The 15,913-nt window shown below is 43.1% G+C and overlaps 1 protein-coding gene across 2 annotated transcripts in view; it reads right to left on the bottom strand.

Moving 5' to 3' along the window:
• The window catches only part of DGUOK (deoxyguanosine kinase), a 124,851-nt gene extending 111,473 nt beyond the window's left edge, over nucleotides 1–13,378 (bottom strand). Inside the window, exons 1-3 of one of the 2 annotated variants that reach the window (XR_003857087.1) lie at nucleotides 12,690–13,378; nucleotides 11,015–11,127; nucleotides 10,200–10,372 (exon numbers count right to left, since the gene is read on the bottom strand). Coding sequence is in view for 1 of the 2 variants with exons in the window: in XM_029604149.1 (XP_029460009.1) it covers nucleotides 10,200–10,372; nucleotides 11,015–11,127; nucleotides 12,690–12,912 (509 nt within the window). In the remaining variant the exon portion in view is untranslated. The remainder of the gene's footprint in view (nucleotides 1–10,199; nucleotides 10,373–11,014; nucleotides 11,128–12,689) is intronic. The other variant, XM_029604149.1, reaches the window with a different exon arrangement.
• Nucleotides 13,379–15,913: the final 2,535 nt, after the last annotated feature.

Here is a 15,913-nt window from a genome sequence, read left to right as displayed (position 1 = left end):
AGCTGTCCCTTCAATCATCTGTCCCTCCAAGTCATCCCTCAGACACTACGTGGGGAATGTGAGCATCAGGAACTGCTACGGAAGACGTTCTCCCTCATAAAAATAAATTCAGTTGAGTCTGTTCCACCAGAGGAAAGACGACAGGGATTCTACTCCAAAGAAAATTCCTATTTTGCTCATTACAAAGATTTTGTTAGAGATCAGAAGAGATTGAGGAACTATGATGCTCAAAGCACCGTTTTGGCCATGACAGATTTGGTTCCCACTCCTACAGAAGATGTCTATCAGTGTGAGCACTGAGAGGAGGAGAAGATCACCTTGCTGGTGGCTGAAAGGAATCAGTAAGTTTTTGCTTGGGAAATTTTCTTTTTTAAAAGTATTGGGGCGAAGTTTACTATTTGGGAATATTATTTAGTGTGTTTGTGCTTTTAATAGTTAGTAAGGCAGTGAATAAACAGAAGTTAGACTGTTTGTATTTTTAAATAGTCAGTCAGTAAGGCAGCTAATAAGCAGAATTTAGAGTTTTTGTATATTAAAAAAAAAAAGGTAGCCAGAAGCTAGAAATAAGCTAGGAGCAGTGTATATCTAAGTAAAAAGGTTGAAAAGTTCAGTTCAGTTACTCACCTTGGAAAGGTGTTAAAGGTAGTATGATTTGGTTTGATTAGGTACCAACATTTGTTAATCAAGAGAGCAGTGAGTCACTCTGGCTGACTAACTGAAGTTACTGTTTGTAGTCCAAGTGCCTGTAACTAAAAACTCACCTGAGCTAAAAAATTCTAACTTATCCCTATCAATTAAAAAGCAGAATGAAAATACAAACAAAAAACAAACTTTGAAATGTTTGTATGTTAATGCCAGAAGTTAAGAAATAAGATGGCAAAATTAGAATGTATAGCAGTGAATGATGACATAGACTTAATTGACATTAAGTCTATGTCATCACTGGAAGGACGACAACCAATGGGACAGTGCTATACCAGGGTACAAATTATATCGCAATGAAAGAGAGGAGCACCCGGAGGTGGTGTAGCACTTTATGTCTGGGATGGCATAGAGTCCAACAGGATAAACATCTTGCAAGAGACTAAATGCATAATCGAATCTTTACAGGTAGAAATCCCTTGTGTGTTGGGGAAAACTATAGTGATAGGAGTATACTACTGTCCACCTGGTCAAGATGGTGAGACGGACAGTGAAATGCTGAGAAATTAGGGAAGCTAACCGAATTGGTAGTGCAGTAATAATGGGAGATTTCAATTACCCCAATATTGACTGGGTAAATGTATCATCGGGTCATGCTAGAGAGAAAGTTCCTGGATGGAATAAATGACAGTTTTATGGAGCAATTGGTTCAGGAACCGACAAGAGAGGGAGCAATTTTAGATCTAATTCTCAGTGTAGCACAGGATTTGGTGAGAGAGGTAATGATGGTGGGGCCGCTTGGCAATAGTGATCATAATATGATCAAATTTGAATTAATGACTGGAAGGGGGCAGTAAGCAAATCCACGGCTCTTGTGCTAAACTTTCAAAAGGGAAACTTTGATAAAATGAGAAAAATAGTTAGAAAAAAACCGAAAGGAGCAGTTACAAAGGTAAAAAGTGTGCAAGAGGCGTGGTCATTGTTAAAAAATACCATCCTAGAAGCACAGTCCAGATGTATTCCACACATTAAGAAAGGTGGAAAGAAGGCAAAATGATTACAGGCATGGTTAAAAGGTGAGGTGAAAGAAGCTATTTTAGCCAAAAGATCTTCATTCAAAAATTAAAAGAAGGATCCAACAGAAGAAAATAGGATAATGCATAAGTGTTGGCAAGTTAAATGTAAGACATTGATAAGACAGGCTAAGAGAGGATTTGAAAAGAAGTTGGCCATAGAGGCAAAAGCTCACAGTAAAAACGTTTTTAAATATATCTGAAGCAGAAAGCCTGTGAGGGAGTCAGTTGGACCATTAGATGATCTAGGGGTTAAAGGGGCACTTAGAGAGGATAAGGCCATCGCAGAAAGATTAAATGATTTCTTTGCTTCGATGTTTACTAAAGAGGATGTTGAGGAGGTACCCATACTGGAGAAGGTTTTCATGGGTAATGATTCAGATGAACTGAACCAAATCACGGTGAACCTAGAAGATGTGGTAGGCCTGATTGACAAACTGAAGAGTAGTAAATCACCTGGACCAGATGGTATACACCTCAGAGTTCTGAAGGAACTCAAAAATGAAATTTTAGACCCATCAGTAAAAATTTGTAACCTATCATTAAAATCATCCATTGTACCTGAAGACTGGAGAGTGGCTAATCTAACCCCAATATTTAAAAAGAGCTCCAGGGGCAATCCAGGAAACTACAGACCAGTTAGTCTGACTTCAGTGCCAGGAAAAATTGTGGAAAGTGTTCTAAATATCAAAATCACAGAGCATATAGAAAGACATGGTTTAATGGAACAAAGTCAGCATGGCTTTACCCAAGGCAAGTCTTGCCTCACAAATCTGCTTCACTTTTTTGAAGGAGTTAACAAACATGTAGATAAAGTGAACTGGTAGATGTAGTATATTTGGATTTTCAGAAGGCGTTTGACAAAGTTCCTCATGAGAGGCTTCTAGGAAAAGTAAAAAGTCATAGGATAGGTGGCGATGTACTTTCATGGATTACAAACTGGCTAAAAGACAGAAAACAAAGAGTAGGATTAAATGGACAATTTTCTCAGTCGAAGGGAGTGGGCAGTGGAGTGCCTCAGGGATCTGTACTGGGATCCGTACTTTTCAATATATTTATAAATGATCTGGAAAGAAATACGACAAGTGAGGTAAGCAAATTTGCAGATGATACAAAATTATGCAGAGTAGTTAAATCACAAGCAGATTGTGATAAATTGCAGGAAGACCTTGCGAAACTGGAAGATTAGGCATCCAAATGGCAGATGAAATTTAATGTGCATAAGTGCAAGGTGATGCATATAGGGAAAAATAACCCATGCTATAGTAGTTACACAATGTTAGGTTCCATATCAGGAGCTACCACACAAGAAAGATCTAGGCATCATAGTGGATAACACATTGAAATCATCGGTTCAGTGTGCTGCGGCAGTCAAAAATCAAACAGAATGTTGGGAATTATTAGAAAGGAAATGGTGAATAAAACGGAAAATGTCATAATGCTTCTGTATCGCTCCATGGTGAGACCGCACCTTGAATACTGTGTACAATTCTAGTCGCTGCATTTCAAAAAAGATATAGTTGCGATGGAGAAGGTACAGAGAAGGGCGACCAAAATGATAAAGGGGATGGAACCGCTCCCCTATGAGGAAAGAATAAAGAGGTTAGTACTTTTCAGCTTGGAGAAGAGACGACTGAGGGGGGATATGATAGAGGTGTTTAAAATCATGAGAGGTCTAGAACAGGTAAATGTGAATCGGTTACCGTATTTACTCTTTCGGATAACAGAAGGAATAGGGGGCACTCCATGAAGTTAGCATGTGGCACATTTAAAACTAATTGGAGAAAGTTCTTTTTCACTCAATGCACAATTAAACTCTGGAATTTGTTACCAGAGGATGTGGTTAGTGAAGTTAGTATAGCTGGGTTTAAAAAAGGATTGGATAAGTTCTTGGAGGAGACGTCCATTATCTGCTATTAATTAAGTTGACTTAGAAAATAGCCACTGCTATTACTAGTCAGTAGCATGGGATCAACTTAGTTTTTGGGTACTTGCCAGGTTCTTATGGCCTGGATTGGCCACTGTTGGAAACAGGATGCTGGGCTTGATGGATCCTTGGTGTGACCCAGTATGGCATGTTCTTAGGGATTCAATCAGGCTAGGGAATTCCCAAACCCTCATTACTCAGCCTGGATGTTGAGAGGATAACCTCATCTTTCAAAGGATGTGTTTTGTGTTCTTCTGGCTTCAATAAAGTCCACAAGAAAGACTTATGGATTAAAGAGGAGGAAGTTTGCCTTTTGGTGTGAGAAAAAGGCCCTAGACCCTTTCTCCACACAATCTGCTTGAATACCTTCTGATCTTTCTTTCTGAGTCAAGTCTTAACACTAACTCAGTAAGGGTTATATCAATATAAGCTGGTGCCTTTCACCACCTTGTAGAAGACACTCATCTCTGTATAGCCTTTGGTTGCACAATTTGTGTGGAGCTTGCTTCATTTGATATGGTCCCACACAGGAGGCTCGTGAATAAAATTAGAAACTTGGGATTGAATGCCAAGGTAGTGGAGTGGATTAGAAACTGGATGATTGATAGAAGACAGCGTGTAATGACAAATGGATCCTACTCTACGGAGACAAAAGTGTTAAATGGAGTGCCTCAAAGATCAGTTTTGGGACTGACTCTGTTCAATTTCATTGCAGTAGGGATAGAAAGTAAAGTTTGTCTTTTTGCGGATGATACTAAGATCTACAACACAGAGGAGATGCCTGAAGGAGTAGAGAAAATGAAAAGTGATTTAAGGAAGCTTGAAGAATGGTCAAAGATTTGGCAGCTGGGATTCAATGCCAAGAAATGCAAAGTCATGCATCTGGGGGGCAGTAATCCAAAAGAGCTGTATGCAACGAGGGGTGAAAGATTGATGTGCACGGACTGGGAGAGGGACGTTGGGGTAATAGTTTCTGGTGATCTGAAGGCAGCGAAACGATGTGATAAGGCAACAACTAAAGCCAGAAGGTTGCTGGGCTGCATAGAAAGGGATAACAAGAAAAAGGGAGATAATAATGCCCCATTATAAGTCCTTGGTGAGCTCTCACCTGGGGTACTGTGTTCAGTTCTAGAGATCATATCTTAAAAGAGATGGAGACAGGATGGAAGCAGTCTAGAGAAAGATAACTAAAATGAGTGGGGTCTATATTGGAGAAAACTTATGAGGAGAGACTGAAGGATCTAAGTATGTATATTCTAGAGGAGAGGAGATAAGACATAGACCTTCAGATACCTAAAAGGTATTAATGATGCGCAAACTTTAAACCTTTTCTGATGGAAAGGTAACTGTAGAACTTGGGATCAAGAAATGAAACTTCAGGGGGGGACGACTCAGAAGCAACATCAAGAAATATTTCTTCACAGAAAGGGTGGTGGATGCCTGGAGTGCCCTCCCAGAAGAGGTGGTAAAGATGAAAATTGTAAATGACTTTAAAAGGGTATAAGATAGACCATGCAAATCCCTAAATACTAGATGCTGAAAATGAAAAGAGGGGAGCCTGGGGTAACCTAAACGGAGCAGCAGTTTCTACCATTTATCAGAATACATGGGAGTAACCTACACAGAGTGATAATTACTACCCTTACTCGAAGGCACAGGGGTAACCTGCACAAAGTAGCAGTTATTACCATGAACAACTTGCTGGCCAGACTGGTTGGACCATTTGGTCTTTATCTGCCATCTTTACTATGTTATGCAACATTTTTCCTAAATCTACTTTGCTAATAATGTTTCAAGGACTTTTTCAAAGCTTTCACACTGCAATCTGCTGAAATCTCTACATCAGTATATGCCTATTACCTTCATATCACGGAGGATATCAACTGCACACTTTGCAGCATGACTAATGATTGTCTTTGTGCATCAGTAATTACAATCACAGGTCATAGTATATGGGGGGGTTTTTTGTTGATGCAAATAAAATTATCAAGCACTTAACTTCACGAAGATGTCGTCCAAACTTAGTAACATGGAGATCCCATGAAAGGCAGACACTGACTCAGTGTTTTGAAATCAGCATCTGCATCAGAGGCACAAAAATACAGGTATTTCAGCAGAAAATGATTTTATCCTGATTATGAGCAAGGAGGATTGGAGCTGCTCACTGGCATCCTATCGGGTACTTGTGACCTGGATTGGCAACTGTTGGAGACAGGATGCCAGGCTTGTGGACCTTACGAAATGCCATACTGAGTCAGACCAATGTTCTGCAGCTTTGCCCTCTATTGAATTTTGGTAAATCCGCATACCACGAGGAAGAGCGAGCTAAGGAAAGGAAAGCTCTGCCTGCTTCCTCAGATTTCCTTAACCGAGGCCCGATGGATGCCCACATCATCCGACAAACACCTACTCCGGGAGTTGGCTCGCTGCAGGAAGATGAAACCACGCCCCTGCCAGAGCTCCATATAACTCTGTCCCCGAAGAATCGAAGGCCCCCGGAGAACCCGGCGGCTATGAGACACTCGGAGGAGATTTTCTTACTGACCAGTGAAGAGATTGCTGGAGCCCCAAGGGAAGCAAGTGGAGACCATGGAGGCATTTTGGGGCCTTCAACACAGGCAGCTGGATCCGGAGGAGCTGAGGCCAGTATTGAAATACTGCAGGCAGGTGAGAACTTAATGTTTGGGGCTATTAAATCCAGAAAAGAACCTGTTAGACCTCAAATCATGAACTTGGACTCAATATGGGACGCAATGCAAACGATAAATGAGAATATTTTCTCACAATTAAGTCCTCTAGCATCTGTTATAAAGCAATTGGATAGTCGTATCAAAAAAGTGGAGAAGGACGTGGAGGAGAGCTTTTTGGGGGAGCAAATGAAAGATAAGATACAAAAGAGTTTTATTGTGGAGAATCAGCTGTCGTTAAGTAAAACAGAACAACTAGAAAATCAGATTAGAGGGAAAAATCTCAGATGCATTGATTTCCCTAAGGATCCACTGGTTACACCAAGGGATATGTGGAAAAAATACCTAATTCAATCATTGAAAATTCCAGAGGCGGCATTGCAATGATGTCAAAAGTCTGTTACATAGCCCCCATATAAGAAATCTCCAGACACGAGGAAAGGACTGCAAGATCTTACTCCTGTGTTTCCTGAACTGGATCTCACAAACTTTTTAGAATCCACGCAAAAAAAAAACACAGCAACACCTACAACACTGATCGTATCCTTTTTGTTAGAGTCCGATAAAAACTGGATATTGTGGATGTACTTTAGACATCGGACTGAATTATTTCTAAATTTAAAGATCAGCATATACCCCCAATCTAGCAAGGTCTACACAGTCAAGGAGAAGATTATTTCTACAATTGAGACCTCAAGTAGTTAAACTCGGGGCTTTCTTTCTGCTGAAATACCCATGCAAGTGTATCGTCAAATATCAGGGCAATACCTTTATGTTTTTTTACACCGCAACAACTTTCAGAGTTTTTGAAGGATAAGGAGCCAGTTCTAAATGTTTCTTCCCCTCTGACTGTGGAATGAATACTTAAGACCTCAGCTTTTTCGATCATAAAGTGTTTTGTTTGTATTATGATCCCATTTCCTATAGTGCTTAAAATTTGGTTATTTAAAGTTGTGATTGGAATTTTCCCTGGTTGAGGGCTTTATAGGCATTTTTTTTTTTGATCCTTTGTATTTCTATGCATTATTTTGGGGATTTTTGTAAATCAAGTGTTTTTTGCTTGAATATGTAAATGGAAAAAAAAATCTAAAATTAAAAAAAAATTTAATAAATCAATCTAATAATTAAAAATGCAGGTGTTAAGTATGTGGACACTTTTAATGTGTGCATTTTGCTCTTGCTAATTGTCAAAGAGAAACAATGCAGGTAGTTTGCCTTTGAAAGTTTGTCGAACATAGCACATGAAAAGTGACCATATAGTTTGCAATTGTTTAGGCTCTTTGAAAACAGCCACCCAAAGGTATATTATGAACTATAATCTGCTCAGTAAGCTTGAAAAAGGATGCCCAAATAAAAGTGAAAAAGCAGAGAGATTGTCCCTTATTAAGGAGGAGACATGCTTCCTCTGCAAAATAATCCACACTCTGGGGTAAGTTTCAGTTAAATGAGAAGAGGCCTAATATTTCCAGTTAGAAGCAATTATTAGTCTAAGAGCCAACGACTCCACCTGTGGTTGGGCTCAAGGCTATATCCTTGGAGTAACAGCAAGTATTCCAGTGGGAGATTCATTCCTGTTATGTTAGAGATTCGTTTTACCATATCATCCAAAACATTTGAATCTTAGGGCAGTCCCACCATATGTGCCTGAATGTTCTTTTAATTACATAACCTCTCCAGCTACAATCTGGTGTATCTGGCCACGCTTTGTTTAATAATGCTGGAGTCAGACAGTGCTGGCAAAGGATTTTGTATGTTGTATCCAAATGCATTATAGAAATAGAAAGGTTGTGAACATTATTACATATTGTGGCTCGCTGTGAATGTATCTGCATATCAGCTTCCCATTTTTTCTTGGAAACAAGAATTTTCCTTTACTGTTTTCTTTGTATCTAATTGTGAATAAAGTTTTGAAATAAGCTCTCTGCCTTCCTGTTTCTTCTTCAAGAGGCAGGGAATATTTTCAGGCTCTCTTTTCACAGCAGTATGAGTCACTTCAAGTTTTACTCGGAGTTTAGCTGTTTCTGCACAGGAGAGAAAGCTCTTGGTTATGCATAGGTGGATTAAAAGAAAAAGGCCTTTTGGGTGTGCCCAGATAAGCTGAAGGAAAAGCTTCTCTGGATCAAAATGCAACATAATGGGAGCCTTAAATTATTCCCAGGAGATGGATGTCATTCCAGTAGCTGTCCAGAAATGCTCAAAGCTCTGCAAGGAGATCCAATTTACCTAAATGGAAAGGGGGGGGAAGGGTGTTAAGAGGATAACAGAGAGACAGCAGGAATATCGCTCTACAGCAGGGGTTCTGTTGCAGGGCCACAGAATCCCCCGACCTACAGCGTCAAGCCTCAGGCCTCTGTCTTCCCCCTGTTTTCCCAGCTGTTCCATGAGAGCTGGTTGCTGCAGCTGGAGGGTGAGAGACTGAAGCAGCCGAGGCAGTGGCAGAAGCATTTACCGCTCTGAAGAGCCAGCTGCCAACCAAGCAGAGCAGCAACATGCGGGGGCAGGAGTACGTGGGAGGTTCCACTTAGATCCAAGAAAAGGAGAGGAGAAGACTCCGGTGTGGTGGGCGGGGTGGAGTTAGAGGGGACAGAAGAACAGAAAAAAAGAAAATGAAGTTTATTATCTTCTTATAGCAGAACAGAAGCAGAAAGTCAGCGATTCAGTACCACGGCCTGCGTGTCCTGGACAGACGGACATCCTGCACAGAGCCCCAAGCACAAGTTCCGGGCACTTTCCTGCTTCACTGTTTTATCTGGATTTTGGAAGGAGAAAGTATCCTACAGGGGCTGCATAAAACCAGCATCCCCACAAACTAAAAACACTTTCAGCCTTTTCATCAACTTAAAACACAAAGGTTATCAGGCATTCTCTTGCTCACAAGCACAGTTTAAGGACGCCCCTGTGTGTTGACACGCAGGCAGCATGAATACAAGGTGATTAGCTCCTTGTATTTATGAAATTAGCACACCGTCCCACAATCCTTTCCCTTCCAGGAGGAGGCGTGAAGTGCAAGTTTCCCATGGCTCCTGCCAACGGCAGTGAAACGCCCCAGGGGAAAGCAGGGGTTTTAGGCCTCACCGTTCCTGGCATTGCGTACGTCCACACACGTGAGCTACTGAAGAGGTCGAGCCTCCTGGCAGACTCAAAGCATCTGGAGGAAAAGGAAATTACTTCTCCACAATTTGTGCTGCTTTCACCTCCTCACCTCCCCACCCCCCCCCCCCCCAACCATGGAACCGGCAGGAAATCATTGCAGCAACGCGTGGGGTCCATGCCTGGCTCGCCGGTGCTGTATGGGGCTAAACCACCGGCCATAAAGAAAGATCTAAATTTTCTCTGGGCCACCGCCAACTCCAAATTTCACAGAAAACAAACTTACAGTGCAACAGATTATCTCCTTCTGTGTGCTGTATTTCACCATTACATGCCCGCGGGAGCACTCTGGCCCAGCCATGGACAAAGGATACTGCTTATACCACTTGGGAGTGGTGCCTCTGCGTTTCCCCTGATGGGGATTGATCAGATGCCCCCACAAGGACAGGTGTCAGGTTGAAAAAATTCCCAGGTCCTATAGGCCAGAGCTAATGAACTGAACTTTTGGACATGTGGCATTACTTGACTACAAGCACGGTTATGTAGTAGCCACTCCAGTGTGTGAGCAGTACATCTTGGTGATAAGCTGTCAGAGCTGGTCACTGGCCCAGCAGCATGTCCCACCAAGAGGTACACCATATTACAGCTCTACATGGTTCATGTGACAAGCAGACAACAATTGTCCCCTTCAGTGCTGACCATCCCGTGGACATCAAGCTCTCGGGCTGGTTGGCTGGCCTTCTTCTAACCCTGCTTTGCCTCTGGCATTTTGCATCCTACCTGTCGCTGTACACGGATCTCTCAAATATCTGCACGGGCTCCTGCAACTTCAGTAACGTCTCAGAAACTGGCTCCAGCTGGGCTTTAAACCGGCTCATGCAGGAGAAGGTCTGGAATGTGTAGGACCACCGAGAAGGGTCCTGGTAGACCAGCTGAAGCAGGTTGCTACTGTTCTGTTGAGATAAATAAATATTGCTCAGCATCCTCAGGATGTGGTTAGTTTCCTTTTGCACTGGTAGCTGAAGAATGTTTTACTTTATTCTAAATCCCTCATGCGGGTGGTGCTGCGATTCAAGATAAAAAATGAAAACAGTTCCCTTTGGAAAATTCAGGAAAAATTTGCTGAAAACTAAGTCTGTCTGATATTGCCTACACCAGTCCCATCCCCCCATCCCCTAGTCCAGGGGAACACATGATCGTGCAAAGAGTGGTTTGACAATTTAACAGATTTGATTAAGAAAAGATGGTAGTGGGAAAACCATTTTATCATACTAGCTTATGCTTTTCGGAGGTAATCTTCTAACAGATTTCTCTTAATGTAATGTTTACAGTTGCAAGTAGGGCTGGACACACCATTCCTTGCACACACTGCTCTGGCTGGTGGCTAGTTTTTATTGCTCACTTGAAGGGTTTGCAATTGAACATGGACAGACAGCGCAACAGTTTTTTTTGCAAGCCTCAATCATAGGCCTACCACGTCTGTATGTAGGGAAACATCTGACAACTCAGATTCTGACTCTGTTGGCCCTACAATGATCCATAAGGAGAACATGCTAAGATGGATACCACATTATAATTTAGACTTTAAAACTCACTTCCTTGCTCTTGGAAGTCTGAATACTCTGCCACTTGTTCAGAGGCTCAGTCACCGTGTGCCACTCTTGGTTTGTTTTTCCTAATAATCGAAGAAATGTAGACTTCCCAACAGCTGCAACACAGAGCAGAAGAAAATAAGTTGGCTCAAGAAGCTTGTCTGCTTCCAAAATACAAAAAGGCAACTCAGATCATGATGCTGGGGTCGGCCCTATAGCCCCAGCAGCAGTGCTGCTGTCATGAAAGAGACCTGACGTCAATTTCCAGATCCATTTCCTGCTGCCCAGGCTGGAGGGGTTACAAAGGCAGCATTTACAGCCCGGTTCTTTCTGACCGTCCCCACAACCACATCAAGGAGGAAGGAATCTCACAACAGCAAAATGCCTGCCGCCAAGCTCAAACTGCAAAGTGATTCAGAGCTGCGGACAAGGGGGCCATCACTGCCATGGCAATAGGCTTTAAAACTGGGATAAACGCTCTAGGATAAAAAAAAAAAAAAAAAGATGTACCAGGAATAACTTTATGAATATAATACAGAGATCCCTCTTTACCACAAACCCTTCCGGTAACAACTGAAATCCTGATTCTCTCAAAGATAATCCTTTAGTGTATTGTTCTCTCTTGCCTGCTTTTACAGAAAACAGATTTCTTCATACACAAATTACTTGGCCGTAGATGCCTTTGTTACGAAGAAGAATCTGTTTCTAGGGGTGTTCTGGAATACAGACAAGGAAAGGCATCCAAAACAAATTTGAACACGCTACCACCACATTTTTTCAAATGAATACAAAACATTTTAAGGGAAGAGAACAATGAGAGAGGAATCATTTCCAGAACTGGAATTATTCCCAAAGGAGCAGTGAATTAAACACAAAGGTATCAGACAGGCTCTGTATCCCTGTGCCCATCCTCTGAGCCATTCAGTTCTACAGGTGACAGGCTCTGTATTCCTATGCCAAATTGCCAATACTGAGTCACCCCTAAGGCCAGAAGTAAAACACTCTGTAACCCTAAGCCAACAGACCGAGTCATTTTGTAAGAGTTCCACACTGGCTACAGAAGTCATCAGTGCTGCATCTTTGTTCCTTCCACCAGGGACTTCAAATTCTGAATCTGTAACCTTCTCCAAGGCAAGAAGCTAAAGAAGCACCTACTGAGAGACCCCATCAAATCTTAGGTTTAGCTCTTGCATTAGACTGCGTACTGGGGGCCCCCTTCACGTCAGGCATCATGTTGGTGACAGGTATAAATAACCCTGTGGGGGAAGGACAGGGCAGGGGGGGGGGGAACTTAGACTAGAATCAAAAGGACTTTAAAAGAACTGATGCTCTCCCTATGCTCCTTTCCTTTCTTCCGCAGGAATAGAGAAGCAAGGTGATCATGGAGACAAGAACATTTTCATTATTCTCCCGCTCCCCCCTCCCCCCCCCCCCAAAAAAAATTACATTACCAAAATGTCCCTTCAGGTGCGCATTATCCTGTAAGGCAGAGAAACCAGGTAACCCCCTGCTTAGGGCACTCTGCCTCCATCCCCCCCCCCCCCAGTCTTTTAGACTTGCCGGTGCCGCCCCCCCCCCCGATCAGGCGCTGCCGAAGTACGAGCTCCGTGCAAAAGCCGTACAGAAAAAAAATATATCTATCTCTCTATCTATACATAACGATCCAGTGTCAAGTTACCTATGTTGCCTTCCACCGACAGCCTTTTGACGTCCGGTCTGCCATTGGGCAGCAGAGCCTCGAAGGCGCACTGCCGCGTGACCGGCCGCTTGGCCATGGCAGCGGTGGATGCCTGCTCCACGTTACCAAGTAACGGGGAGAGGAGCCGGCGCTGAGCCTCCGGCGAAGCAAGGCGGCGTGCTGACGGTGTCACCAGAAAAGCCCACACTGTATGGAAAACCATCTGTCTCTCCTACACCAGCGTCTCCTGGAGGTGGGGGAGGAGGGAGGGAGGGGCGCTTCGGAGAGCGGGGAGCCGCAGGTACGCAGGAGTAGAAGGAAAGCAGTGGCAGGCGCCCGGGTGGGAGGGATGCTAGAGGGGCGGGGGAGGATTATTATTTTGGGATCTAGCGAAGCTCACGGCTGTCACCGCGCTCTCTTTCTTCGCTCTGCACATCTGGAGGATCTCCTCGCTCCTGACAACTGGGGATGCTCGCGCTCCCCGGGGAGGCAGCACTTTCTGTTCCTGGGGGGGGGGGAGAGGGATTTAATAGCAGGGGCACCCAAGCAAAGCCAGGGGGGGGGAAGAGGGGGCAGGACAAGCGGCTCTGAGCCTCGCAGTAGGAACAGCAGCAGCAATCGCGCGCGTGCGCGCGCGCACACACACACGGCACGGGCAGCTCTGCCAGGCGCTTCCTGGTTCAGATGAAAGCCGCTTTCTCACTGGTCGCCACCGGCAGCCTCCTATTGGTCCCGGAGAGCAGTTTCCTCATTGACCCAATCCCATTTCTCTTTGCCTTCACTCTCCCTCTTGTGGCCTCCTGTGCTGCTCCCCAGATTTACGGCGCCGGGTGGCAGGAAGCGGCCGAGCCAGTCCTGGCTTTGCCCCACTGCGTGCAGGGACTTGTAGTTCTTTTGGAATATCCCAAAATCTAGTCAAGAAATAAGTTTGTCTACCTTACATATCTATGTTTCTTGTTAATGTTTATGTATGTGGTTTCTGGAAAGAAAGCTGCACACAAAGACACAAGAGCATAAATGATCTTTAGTGTGTAGGAATGAGAGGCTGAGGACCTACGTAAATGCAAATGTATTTCATGCATATTCATGAGATGCAGGCTGTGGGGTGATCAGGATAGGTTTGGGAAGCGCTGATCTGAAAGAATCGCTACAGTAGAGTGATCTGCTACCTGTTATCATGGCTGATGCAAACAAGCGCAACATTACCTTTAGTTACACAGTTATCTTAGGCAACAATATCTCAGACGCATTCTCTCATTGTTTTGCGAGGCAACAGAATCCCGAGATATTGTTACATAAGTTCGTAGCAGAATTTTGCACGGCAGATGGTGAGACTGCATTAAGATACTTATTTTAGTCCCTAGTACGCTACACATTTAATCACGTGGTCGTTTGGTTGGCAAAAAGCCCCAGCCTATGCAACACCCTCTAAGATGCCACCTGCTTGACGAAGAGTGTTGTACCAGCAAGCTGGCAGAGTGTAATCACCCAGTCTGTGCATGTGCAAGGAGCAGAGTGTGAGAAAAAATGGTGGATTTTGTTTGAAAGGAGGCACTCGCTTAATTGTGTTCAAACTGCTGGTCCTCTGGCTAATGCTTGCGGGGATTGGGATGAAGTGCTTGGCATGACTGAAAGCAGAGCTGCCAAGTTACCCAGTTCCAGGAAGGAGACTTTTTTGGCCAGTCCTGGTTTTGAACTTACATCCCAAAACTGTGGTATTTGTAGTCTCAAATTTTACCCATTGAAATCAGTGCTGCAGGTCCCATAATGCAGCAGAATGGAGTTATCAGAAACCCAGGACTGACCTAAAATCTTCATCCTGGAACTGGATAACTCTGTAGTTCTATGAAAGTGACTAGCTGCCACGCTGCGATTATCTATAGCAGAGCCGCTGAAAAACCCATTTCCAAGAAGGAGATTTAGGCTAGTCCTGGATTTCTGACAACCCCATCCCGGGGTGTTTTGGTACCTACCACACCAATTTCAGTGGATTGAAGCAGAGAATACAAATGCCACTATGCACTGGGATGTAAGTTCAGAACCAGGAATGGGCAAAAAAAATCGTCTTCCAAGAACTGAGTAATTTGGCAGCCCAGATCAACTGAGCAGGTTGAATTAGTCCTGGATTTGCCACTATTGCATATATGGAGTTGTCATTCTAATTTTAGTTAAGAGGCATCAATAGGAAAATCAAAACTACAAGTCCTTGCACAGAGTGGGGAAAAAACAGGACTGGATCAGCCTTTTCAGTTGACTTTGGGTGAGGTGGCAATAGTGCATGTGTCCAGTGCTAGATTTAGGCACAAGGTACAGTTTAGGGCCTCAGATTATGAGGAGCCGCTAAATAAAAGAAAATTACTACATTTCAAGTTTTACATTTTTTGGTAATGCTATGGGTCCACTTAAACTTGACGTTGCTTAGGGCCTCAACATGTCTCAATCCGGTCCTGCATGTGTCTCTTCTTCTGGGACACAGGTGACAAAGGGAGTTCGCAGTATTCATGATTCCTATGTTAGTATATAAAAAACAGCAAAGAATCATACAGAAACCCAATTACCCACTGGGTAGAGCAGCCCTGGCTATATCAGGTTACAGCCAATATGTATTTACTAAGCAGGTAGACATTATAGATACGATTATGAGGGTGAGGTTTACCCTTAGTGCTTTTATGATGTTGTAAACCATGCATGTTATTCCAAGGTTTTATTATTTGCACATCTTTAAATGCATGGACTAGAAAAGCAAGGAATCATGTGTATGAGGAGCTAAAAATGTTGAGAGGCTTTCCTGTATATACAATAATGACCTTATATGATAAGGGTGTTCTAACCAGGCCTACTCAAACTCACTCAATCAACCAGTCCACCAAATATCCACGCAACCCAACACCAAGAAGAATGCTACATCCCTCGATCAACTAAATAACTCTTACCATTAGATGACCTAAGATAATAATGTGCAACCTACCTCCCCCTAAATATACTTTGAATTCTTAAACCCCTGCTGTTACTGACCCAACTGTATAACTTATCCAACCTATACACATTCCTTTCTCCATCATTTATTAACCCTAATCCTATATGTAACCATTTTATGTAATATCATTTATTTATTTTTAATTTTTTTCTATACTGAAGTTCCTGTAAGAATACAAATCACACCGGTTTACATTATAACAACAAAATTCGCTTAGGAGCGTTACATAGAACAATGAAGGCATATA

The sequence above is a fragment of the Rhinatrema bivittatum genome, chromosome 5 (assembly GCF_901001135.1).
Source record: "Rhinatrema bivittatum chromosome 5, aRhiBiv1.1, whole genome shotgun sequence".
NCBI classification, from domain to species: domain Eukaryota; kingdom Metazoa; phylum Chordata; class Amphibia; order Gymnophiona; family Rhinatrematidae; genus Rhinatrema; species Rhinatrema bivittatum.
Note: the sequence above shows the minus strand (reverse complement) of the source record. Positions and strands in the feature narration are given on the sequence as shown.